Genomic DNA, 12,221 nt, shown 5'->3' with positions numbered 1-12,221 from the left:
TTACAATTTAGTTTCATTCCAGTAATGTTTTCCCATGCCCTGAGAAGGATGGCTGGTGGAATTCTGAAGTGGGTATGCGGTGTGTAATTTAAAAACATTAGTATTTTATCTTTACTTCTAAGTGCTATTTATTTCATCAAAGTGCAGAGAAAGAATTTGGAGCACATTTCCATCAGCACTAGGAAGAGTAGAGTTATATACATATAAACTATATTTAAGACATGTAATATACCTCTTTATCAGAAGGCCAGGAATTCACTTACATCATATGCCTTGAGTAGTAATAAAATTTACATAATGACTTCTCATTACAGATCTCCCCTCTTTTTCTTTTTGAGTTAATGGAGGGGAATAAGAAAACTTATGCAGTATATTTACAGGTCAAATTTTCAGAACTTTTGAAAACAATTTTTATGGATTTATCTCAGAACTCGAGTAATAATTTAGAACACAAACACAGTACAGAAGATGCTAACTACGTATTAGGGCATTACTCTCATTAATTTTTAAAGTAAAATTGCTAATTTGACCAGGAATAATGCACATCTATAGTATCTGTGACTAACCAGTCAGTATTTTTTGAAAGACATATATGGAAGCGTGCTATCTAAACCACAGTCCACTGCCCTAGAATGAAGCATTGCACTACTCTGCATTGTTTTAGACACATAACTGAAGAAAACCATCTGCCTTATCTTTTAGCTTTTTACCTACACTGCAAAATATTCTGGAAATTACTTCACAATGTAAGATGTCACAAACACTTTCTGTTACATTAGACAGGAAAACTAGAAAATAACTTAATAAACTAGCTGTCTGACATGCTGCTATTTTTGAGCCTGGACTGTAGGACTGTGGCTTTAAATCATATAAAACAAAACAGGATGTAAAAAAAAAAAAAAGGATAAAAAATGCTTGCAAACAGTAAGTTCAAACTGCAGTTTTGCATATACAAAGATGGCTTTGCATATACATCACAAATGATAGTCTGCGATTCTTATCTGTTATGAAAATAACAGCATCAGCTCTATATTATACCTTTCATGTGAATTTACAGAAAGAAAACTTGAAATTTAAAGCTTTGCTTCAGCTGTTCAGTATTCAGTATTATTCTTCCCCTTTCCACTCCTTAATGTTTAAGCATTCTAAAGCTACTGTTTGATATCAAGAAAAAAACCCAAACATACACATTGTATGATTATGGCCAGATGGTGTAGTTTAGTGATTAATATTTAGGTCTACATGCAGACATAGTTAACATAAATTATCAGAAACAGGCAAATGGATTGAACTTTAATCTTTCCTATTTTCCTCACCAATCTGAATCACTTTGTGGCCTTACCATCCTCTCATAAAGCACCATTTTGTAAAAAGAAAGTTAATCTGTATTTCCTCAGACTTAATAGCTACACTGGAACAAAGAGTTGAGTGGTATTGGCAGACACATTTCAGAAGTGTGAAAGACCAATAACTCATGAATAACAAGTCTGTACTAACAGTTTTAATGAGTACTTTAATGGCTTAATGGATGACACTTTAACAGGATTTCTGATATTTTCATTCTGAAAGCTTGCCTTCAATAAAACTGTTATTAATGAAGCAGATTTCTTCACAGCATAACTGTGTAGTATAGGTGCTTTGTGCAAAAGAAATAAAAATATTTGTAATACTGTTATTTCCCTCCCATTCTTTGACAAATCTTTCAGCTAGTGTGTTTGAAACGGCTAGCTGCTTAAACAAGTGTTATCTGTTAGTAGGAAATGACTTGAGCAGTATTTACTATCACAATGCACCATCCATAAAATAGTTCATTGACTAACAATCATGGTCACCAAAATGTTCTGGTGGTAACCAAACCAGAAGAATTTCAAACAATCTCCCTCCAATAAACTATATTTCTGCTGTTTTCCTTTACACAGCTTAAACAACAGGCAAATGTTCCCTGCTGTGAGTCTTTCAGGACCAGATCCTGGTTCAGCACTAAGGAAGGAAAGAGTATGACAAAACATCACCCCTCCTGGTGTGAGCTGACATGTGCCTGGCTGCTCTGGAACACTGCTCTTCTAAGGGTCACTATGGCAGCAAATGAGAAGCCAATGGTTGCAAGTTTCTGTGGAATGTGGGGATTGATATACACTGCACAGCTTTCACAAGCTAGGAAGAGGAAGAAAGCATGTCCTGTATAACATCTTCAAGCACTGTTGGTGCAGTGTCTGTGGCTTCAATTAAATTACCAATGACCACTGTTTCACAGAGAAATTTAAGACCAGGTAAGCAAAGTAGAATGAAAAGTAGAATGAAAGGCAAAGTAGAATGAAAAGGAGAAATTGGAGAGCATGTCAATGAAGACTCAGAACACAGCTATGCAGAAAAATGAAGTTTGACACTCTTTCACTAATATCAGCAACTGTGAGGAGAATTTAATACCACAGCAGATGAATCTGTAATATAGTGCTATTGTATTATGCAGGAAACTTGTAAATTTCACTTGCTAATAGAGTGAAATTTACATACTGCATGGTGAAAATATGAATGCTAGATGCCTGAACATTAATTCATGATCATGGCAATTTGTCAACTGGAATTATGTTTTTTAATTAAGGTGGAGACTTTCCCATTACACTGCAGAGGGTATAATTTTCAAGAATATGGGGGAAAACCTCCACATATGGCTAAAACTTCTCTTGAACTCAAGTATGAGTTTGCATCCTGGTCCTAGAAACAGTTAAAATTGCAGATAAGACATTTTCTGTTAACTCTCAAAGGGAATAGACCTAGCTGTTTCAAGAGTCGTGAGAAAAAAAAAAAAAATGGAGGTTTTCCAAAAGCTTTTGCAAATTTTCCTCAAGAAAAAAAGGTATTTTCTTCACAGAATCAAGCTAATATTCCTATGACTAAATGAAATTATGCAAAACCTAACTCCAGTGGAATCAAACAAGCTATATAAGCATACAACTAAAGAAAATTCAGAGGAAATTATTGATACCTTTAAATATAAAATAAAAGTAATCCTTGAAGGAGACTTTTAGCAGAGTTTTTAAGAGATAGAAGACATGACTTGTATTTGGAGTGAGGTGTGAGCAATTCCAGACTGGGCCCTTTGGCCTGTGGGCTCCTTGGGTCTGCGGGACCTGTGGGCCTTTGTGGCGCAGTAGAAATTCAGGTTGTGGCGCAGAAAAAATTCACCTCTCTCTCTTAAGGTATTTTGGGTACTAACGGGTGCTCACATGTCAATGTATGGTGCTAATACAGTAGCCACCTTAAGGCAGCAAATGTGTACATTCTTTGTGTGCCTTGTAATATCAATAAAGTTGTAAGAAGATAAATATGAACGCACAAACAATAAACGTCAATACAACATTTATCACTGCATCAGTGTGGACATGTCGTACCTCGGTCCAATCTCTCAAAGGGACCCTAACTTTAGAGACTCTTTGTTTCAAAGAGCTATAAAATCCCTAGTTTTTAAAAATTAATCATATTGATTTGCATTTCTTTACCACTAGCCTTAAACATAATTTGTTTGTTCCCTACCTGCAATTAAAATAGTTTGACCATGATGTCATAACCAGCTGTAATGGAAATAATTCTGTGTGGAAAACTGGAGATTACAGGCATGCTTCAAGGAGAAAATAAATATCAGGAGCAGACAAATACCTGAATAATTAAAAAAAAACTTGCTTTGTTTAAATATTTTTGTGGATAAAGCATCCTGCTGTTTTGTTTTATATTGTGCATGAAACACAGCAGGTCTTATAGTTTTCTCAAGAAACACACTATGCTACTTTAAACTTTCAGTATACTTTTAATCATATTTTTAAAGCACTGTCCACATTTTTTATTACAAGGAAAGAGTAAAGGAGCGAAATGCTTCATCAATTCCTCCATTTTTCTCTATAAGCCCCTAAAATAATTGCAAATTAGTATTTCCAAAAAGCTCCTGCAAAACTCAGTTTTATCTATAACAACCTACTTAGTCTGTCCTTGAAGAATTTTTCTTGCTTCAAGTACACTACTTTTCTCTTTCTAGACATATTGTTGTTTTCAGTTGGGCAAAATAAAACTGATATTTATTACAGTGTAGAATCATAGAATTATTGAGGTTGGAAAAGACCACCAAGACCATTGAGTCTGACCTTTGATTGACCACCAGTGCTCCAACTGTACCACTAAATGCCACACCCAGTTCTTTTTTGAACACTTTGAGTCAGGGTGATTCCACCACCTCCCTCTGTTCCAATGCTTTCAGTAAAAAAATGCTACTGATGTCTAAGCTGAACCTTCCCTGACACAGCTTGAGACCATTTCCTCTTGCCCTGTCACTTGTTGCTTAGGAGAAGCCAAACCCCACCTGGCTACAACCTCCTTTCAGGGAGTTATTTGACTAATGAAATTCGGCAAGAAAACATTGAGTATCAGACCCAAACACTGCATCTCAATACATAACACCAACTTTCTTGTATATGATTAAATATATAAGCATAAACAAGTGCTGTTATCCCCAAGAAGTGTTTACAGAACAAAGGAAGGAGATAATACCCCACTCTAAATCTTGACCAGCAAGGACTTCAAATTCCTGTGTTATGTCTTTAAATGTAACTATACTCTACCATGACTATACTGCTGGCTTGGATACTACCCTAGGTGGAACTAAGCACCAAACAACCTAGGTGAATGCAAGTATATGGACTATAAACAAGAAGGCAACTTTTCATCGTTCACTGACTATGCTAATTGTTTCTCAATAAAAGGAGCACATCCTATGAAAGAAAAGTAAAGTAAAAATTTATTGCCAATAAATGATGTTTGTAATATTAGAAAGGAAACCATTATAAGGAAAAATAACAAAACCATGTTTTTGCTGAGAAAAAAACTTATATTTCCATTAGTAACTATGATCTACAATGATATAGCAGTTATGTGCAGCTGTTTCTTTGATAGAGATTCATTCAGTGGATTATCTGGCCTTCCTGAACTTCTAAAATATATTATCTTGAGAAAAGGTTTTTTATGGTGCTTCTATGATACAAGATTTACTGTGTTTTAGCATCCAGTATTTACGTCGTTGCAGCTTGAGATACAAAAAGGGAAATATAACATATTGAGTGAACTGTGTTCCCGCCACAAATTCTACCAACTGATCCTGGAAAGCTACCAAAAAAAAAAAAAAGGTCAAAATGCATCTTCATGCTTTCCAATACTCAGTTTTAAAGCAAAAGACTGGCTGCAATTTACAGAAAGAAATCTGATGAGAGAAAACATTAAATTATACAAAATGTCTTGTAACATTTGTGAAAACACTGAATTATACACAACTACTTGTAGCATTTGTTAAACCAGTGCATATATACACGTTCACAGTAAATCATACAGTAACTGTATACAGAGTCTGATAGCGTAAATTTTGTGTTGTAGTGACAGATTCTCATGCAAAAATAGTATGAACCTGAATTCACTTCCTTAAGAGTGTAAAACTATCTAAAGACCTCAGAAAAGAAACATTAAATTATTTTACACAAGTCTCAGAAATCTGTGTGGGAGGAATAGATTTTCTGTACTGTTTTAGAGGAGGAAATGGCTTTACAAATACATCATAGAGTAGGCAGAACATTGTTGGTTTTATTCAATTTATCTCCATGACCACTTCTTATTTTTAAATTCTGAACTCTCAGATAAGGAGGAGATAGAATATAAAGGTCAGTATCTTATAAAAACAGATTTTTGCTTAGCAGCTGTCAAGTCCATATGGACCCTTACATTACATAAAAATCCCACTGAAATTGCCAAAGTCAGCAAAAGCTTCCCAATAATCAGCTGGGGTCAATCCTGTCTTTAAATAAGAGAAAAAAACTGTGTAACATTAATGATATTATATGTGATGTTAACAGAGTAAACCAATATTTTTTTTTAGGCATAGAGATTGCGAGCTAACAAAAAATTAATGAAGGATTATGAAAAAATTATTTTGAAGTAGAAATGAACCTCACAGCACTATCTTGCGTTAACAATGCAGAATGACTATGCTACATGTGAATTGTAAGTTTATTTGAATCTTGCCACAGTAATAATCCTTGAGGCTCAGCCCTTGTTGTCCCACAAAAGATGGTTATTCCAGGTAAATTTGTGAGAGAAGTACAATGTAAGAAATCTCTCTTGTTCTGCTTATATGCTGTAAGAGCTGGGAAAGGACATGCCCTGAAGAAGACACTACAGACTGGTTTCTGAAGACTTGTAGAAGTAGGAATCTGCCCAGTTGATGACACTGAGCCTTAGAAAACATTATATAGCTAGAAGGTGCTCTATACTGAAGAATACACTGTTTTGAAGGGATAAGGAGGTTTGGCTGAGGAGAAAGTGGAAATGAGAAGGAAGTGATATTCTTCCAAAAGGAATAAATCAAACTTGTATTGACTTTTCATCAGAAATTCTGATCAAAAGTAAGAGGATGGAATATGAGCAAGCATGGAACAGGAACAGCCACCACTTCCTGTTGCTGGCACAAGAGCTTAAGCAGACATGTGGTGAGCTAGTTCAGGGAACTGATCCAATTGAAAACAGCAAAGAAAAATAAAACAATTAGTTTTCAGCTGAATCTATTTCCTGAGATAATCCTTGAACAGCTGCACATGTGCTAGTGCCAAGATTGGCACAGGAGAGACAAAAGGAATGCACAGCCAAGGCACGGAGATGACTTACAGTGATCATCAAACTGCAGATTTAGTCTACTGCCTAGTCTAGACCATGAAACCAAATAGCAGTGCTTTTCACTAATTCTATCTCAAAATGGATAAATCTTGCACTAGATGGAAATGAAGTGGTATCTCTAAAGCCTTAATTTCAAAGATAAATGTTGAACCTTCTTGGGCAAGGCAATATGAATGAAGCTTGATGTTGACCCACAGCTCCCCATATTCTACTCTTGAATGTCTGACCATTCTGCTCCAGATAGTGTTTTGTAAATATTAAAAAAAAAAACAAAAAAAACCAACAAAAACAAAAACAAAACACCAACAAAACTCCAAACAAATGAAGGGGGAAAAAAATGAGAAAGTTGTCCTGTTTACACAGACTAGAGAAACTTCTGCAGGGACAGAAGAGACTAAGAATTAAATGATTTAATATATCTTTCAATATTGGTTATAAATTATTGAAATTACACTCTCAAAAGAAATTTAAGTACTAAAGTAAGAAAAAGATAATACGAAACACCAAAACTTTTAAGTTCTATTACAGCATAAGAAAACCATGTCACCTCCCCACCAGGTTCAAGATGTGATGGAGCTGAATTGTTTATTTGTATAGCAATATACTACCTGACTTGTAAATGACTTGGATTTTTCTACACAGAAAAAAACAATTAATTTGAAAATAGCACAACAGGTAATGGTTTTAAAATCTTTACCAAATCTTATCTTTTATTATGGTGAATATCCTGTGACATAAATTTCCTTGTCTGATAATTTATATGCTACAGTCTTCATACTTAAGAACACAGGGTTTACACGTAGAAAAATGAGAGGATTCTCTCATATTTTTGTGACTGCAACAGTAAACAGAAATCCTAAGCAACAGTAAACAGCAATCCTAATCCTTGCTCTTCAAAGAAATTTATTTCCAGGAATTGTTGAAACTATATTTTCCTTTTAATATCTAATGAGATTATTTTTTTAAAGAAGTCTTAAGGACTTTTTGAATACTGCATTCAATTAAATAATAAGCAATTGTAGTTTTTTTATCACACTTAGTATTAATTTTTAACATCATCTGTCAAGACTTTTAAAATGCAATGGAAATGTATAGGGTTTCCATGCACCCTGCAGTAACATATTACTATGAAACTAACATGTGAAAGTCACCTTGAGTATATGCTTTTGTACTGCCAGTGTCCATACAAACCTTCAAATGCAATTAATGTGCAGTCCTTAAAAAAATAACAGCAGCACAGGCTTTTTTTACTCCACCATGCTGACAAAGTGTTAGAGGATTTTAAGCAAGGATTAAGCGACACAACAGACCATAAGGAAAATACTGTGTCAGTGATCCCTCTGGGAGCTGTTAATCCTTGGATCACCAACATGACCCCCTATAGCTGATCTATAGAAGCACTTTTTTACTGATGGCTCATTGCATACTTGATCCATTATTTTTGACATAGACAATATTTTGGCGTTAAAGTAACAGCTGTAATTTACCTGGTTTCATGGATGGCTCCCTATGTCCCTTTAGCCACAAATTACTGACTTGAGAGGCTGTTACTCTCCACTGTAGCAATACCTATATACTCCATGGGTTACTGACAAGGTGGCTGGTAAATGATTACTGTCTTCCAGTTAAATTCTTTCATGCTGTTCTACACCATCATTCACAATTTATCTAAGTGGTACTTTTGACAGGAGGAAAATACAATGTCCTGAAATTGCTTCATTAGAAGCGACACCAAGCACTTGCAAAGCCTTTTATCTCATGTAAAATTAAAGCAGTAGACTGAGCCTTCTTTGGAGCTTTGGCTGTGTATATTCTGTCAACATTATACAGGAAGATTTTTAGAATAATCTAAGGATCTTTAAAACGCAGGAAAGAGATATGTTTGTGTATATTAAAACAAGTCTGTGCTTTATCATTCACACATTACTTTAAGTATGTGTCCATGGAATCTGCCCGACATGTATTCTTATAAAAAGAGACCAGGATTTTATGAGCAAAGGAGCCGCTGTATGTGTAGGAGCTACTCACCAATGTAGTCATTTTACACCATTTGTTATCATGGTTTTAATTTCATACAAACCTGGCACAGAGAGGTCTTGGGAAACAGCAAGCATGACATTCAATAGTAAAGAAGAATAGTAAAGAATAGTAAATTTGAATAGTTTGAAGTGGAAAATTTGAATAGTAAAGAAGTGGGAAAATTACCTCATATTCCTGTGAGAACTTCAAATTGTCATTTGCTTTCAATCTTTCAATGTGATCTGCAAGTTCCAAGATAGGTATTGGTGGATGACTGGCCATACCTGTAGAACAAGAGATAAGAACAAATTTTAAAGTAAACTACAGTGATGGCATTGCTCTGAAATTTAGAAAATGCAGTAGTTAGAATGTCTATAAATGTGTAAGTAGTAAAGATGTCATATGTGAGAGAAGCAGGCAAACAGTTTGGTTACTCAAAGCAGGACATGCTATACATAGATGAGCTCTGAAGCCAAATTAAAAGTCACCAAACATATTCTCAAAGCTAATATTCCTAGTGTAGAGGAAAGAGCTACTCTCAGACAAGTCAATGAGTTTAGCTAGACATGGAAAATGAGACAGTTAGACCTGATATTGACCTCTGCTTTGAGTAATGACTCTGTCATTTCAAACTCCTTCTACCACAATGCATGAAATGAAAACTCTGTTGAATTAGATGAGGAAATGTGAGCTGAGAAACAGACACTGAAAGAGCCCCAAAGGGGAAACAACAGTGTTTTGACAGAAAACAAAGTGACTTATGCATAATCAAGAAAAATGAACTTGAATAATGAAGGTTACCAGGGTAACCAGAGACACCTGAACCTGCAAAGGAAATGGGAAAAAAACCCCCTAAACCAACATAAAACTTATAAAATAAAGCATAAAATAATGAAATGGAAAGATTGACAGATAATAATAATAATAATAATAATAATAATGCATCAAGATATAGAAGACTGACTGTGTACTCTAAATAAGAAATACTTAAGTATTTTACAGACTTCTGAGATGACTGACATGCAGCTATGAATGACTAGAACAACATGCATCACTGCTTTAAGACAACAGTCACTGAAGACAACATTGGACATAAGACAATTAGAACTTCAAAAATGTTTTCACTAGTAGCAGATTGTAGAGGCAGGGGTTGTACAGTTTGGCTGGACACACATGCTGACTGCACTAGTACCTTAAAATATGCTTAATCTGAAACCCCATTTATCAACCCCTAAAAGTACCTACAATCTACTTCAGGTGTAAACATCTTTGTCCACTGATGAAGATTCTAAGTGAAAAAGAAGAAGAGTTTGGAATTGGAAGTACAGATGGGTGTGTAAGGGGGTATAGAGACAGCAAGGCAAAAAAAAAAAAATACGGAAAAGATATGGGGTCAACTAGAACAATCTGCCAGCTTAAGCTTTGACAGGCAAAATTTTGTGAACATATTTATTTCAAGTTATTAGTCTTCATGAGCTTTCTCCAAAAGGCTTGCGTTCTTCTCTTCGTACTTTATACTATCACATCTAAAATGAAAGTGAGGTTTCAACAGCTTAGTGAAGAAATCCAAGCTGGCAAAAAAAGTTAAGCTAGTGAACCCCAGGATCTCTTGAAATTACTAAGGGAAAACACTGATGACTCAAGGGGGCTCAAGCTGGAAGGCATGTTGCACAATGCAGTTTGCTTTGTCACCGTGACTTTCAAGAGCATGCCTAAGACAGTTGACTTGCATTTCCTTTAAACATAGCTGAAAATGACCATGTGGCTACAACACAGTCACACTATGTGTTTTAATTCTTTAAATTAGTTTAATTTTGTTTTTAATTCTTGTTTTCTTTTGGATTCTTTGATGTTTCAAGCATCATAATAGACTCCAAAATAATTTCCAGCAACATGGGCCCTAATTCTGCTGACCCTATACATATATTTTAGAGAATCTTCATAGCACATCTGTGATGGTAAGACATTAAGGCAAGTTGTCAGTCAACTAACAAAGCAGAATATTCAGATCAGTGCAGAGATTCTTTAAAAATTTCAATTAAAAAATTAGTCTCTAAGTACTAATTTATTTGCTGCAGCTCTGCTTCTCTCCCATTTTCTTACAAATTTTATTTAGGACTTGGCTAGTCTCAAAATGAATGTGGGTGACAGTCACCTAATAATTAGATGGATTGATCCAGATCAAGCACCCCTATGGAAAATATGTGGGTGAAAAGGCACAAGAGAACTCTAGATTGATCCAGAAATGGAGGTGGACTGATGTACATCTAAAACAGTGCTTGAACAGAGAAAATAATAGAGACAAAGATGTTTAGACCTTTTCGAGCGAATCGTGGGAGAGAGTTATTATCATATAAGGACTGAGTGGTAGTTTGGCTAGAGAGGGAGGACACAGAGCCAATCAGGGAGGCGTAGGGGACTGAATTACTGCTCAAAGCTGTAAAAAGTAAAAGCCAATTGGAAATGGGAAACAAATTAGTAACAGCAGTAGACCATCATAATCAATCAATCTTGTACATACAGGCACTTCAGACATGCACAAAACAGCGTCTGGCAACTCAGCTAAGATATTTAAAGGTGCAGTTACCCTACTATAAATCTAAAGGTCATAAACCCAGTGAGTATGATACTCACTTATCACACAATGAACCTGACTAAATCACCAGCATCACGAACACAAATCATAATAATTAACTTACTGTGAAGGAATATTTTTCTAGAGATGCTGAACACCCATTCTTTTTTTAAATTATTTTTGTTTATATGCTTCTCTGTATGACACTTGACATTTCCAAAGGGAGATTTCATAATAAACACTTCATGCAAATAAGAAATTTGAAGGTAATTTTTTTTAAGGCAAAAGAGGAACTATTTTTTAAAAGAACTGCTGGAGGGCTTTTGTTATGTAATCAGTCTGTGAATCATAACAGAATATGCTATGAATGAACATCCTAAGATGTCATCACACCTCACGCAAAAGCATGAGGCTTCTACTGAGCAGGTGCTGAACTTGATTCAGAAGATCCCACCTAAAAGTTAAACTCACTTCTTTTTGTGGTAACAAATAAGAAAATACACTTATTTGATGACACACTCCCACACCAACCAACATATATCATGACAACACAAAAACTTAAAGACAAAATACAGCTAAATTACAACAGATCTTGTGACATGCTAAAAATTCAAAAGAAATACCATGCTGAACACATGCTTTCAAATTCTCTTTTACGTATGGTATCTCTTTTTTTTTTTTTTTTTAAGAGATAACAACACCTGAAAGCTCAAAGAAAGGAAAACCCCCAAAACCACCACATGCAAAACACACTTCAAGTTGTGCCCACTAAAAAGTTTTATTTCCTGTCTACAACAGGAATCCAAATGCGGTAGAAGATTACCAAATGTAATTGATTTTTTGCAGCCTAGTAGTAACCCCTTTACATGAATTAAATAACAACAGATAGTTTGATTACAGTGTAGAATTATCTTCTTGTTAA

General features: G+C 35.0%; 1 protein-coding gene across 1 annotated transcript in view; it reads right to left on the bottom strand.

The window, feature by feature from the left end:
• PTPRD (protein tyrosine phosphatase receptor type D) overlaps positions 1 to 12,221 on the bottom strand; it is a 282,751-nt gene that overhangs the window by 66,123 nt on the left and 204,407 nt on the right. Inside the window, exons 23-24 of the mRNA XM_066339280.1 lie at positions 11,042 to 11,161; positions 8,911 to 9,008 (exon numbers count right to left, since the gene is read on the bottom strand). Of these exons, the coding sequence (XP_066195377.1) occupies positions 8,911 to 9,008; positions 11,042 to 11,161 (218 nt within the window). The remainder of the gene's footprint in view (positions 1 to 8,910; positions 9,009 to 11,041; positions 11,162 to 12,221) is intronic.

The sequence above is a fragment of the Sylvia atricapilla genome, chromosome Z, assembly GCF_009819655.1.
Source record: "Sylvia atricapilla isolate bSylAtr1 chromosome Z, bSylAtr1.pri, whole genome shotgun sequence".
Taxonomy (NCBI): Eukaryota; Metazoa; Chordata; class Aves; order Passeriformes; family Sylviidae; genus Sylvia; species Sylvia atricapilla.
Note: the sequence above shows the minus strand (reverse complement) of the source record. Positions and strands in the feature narration are given on the sequence as shown.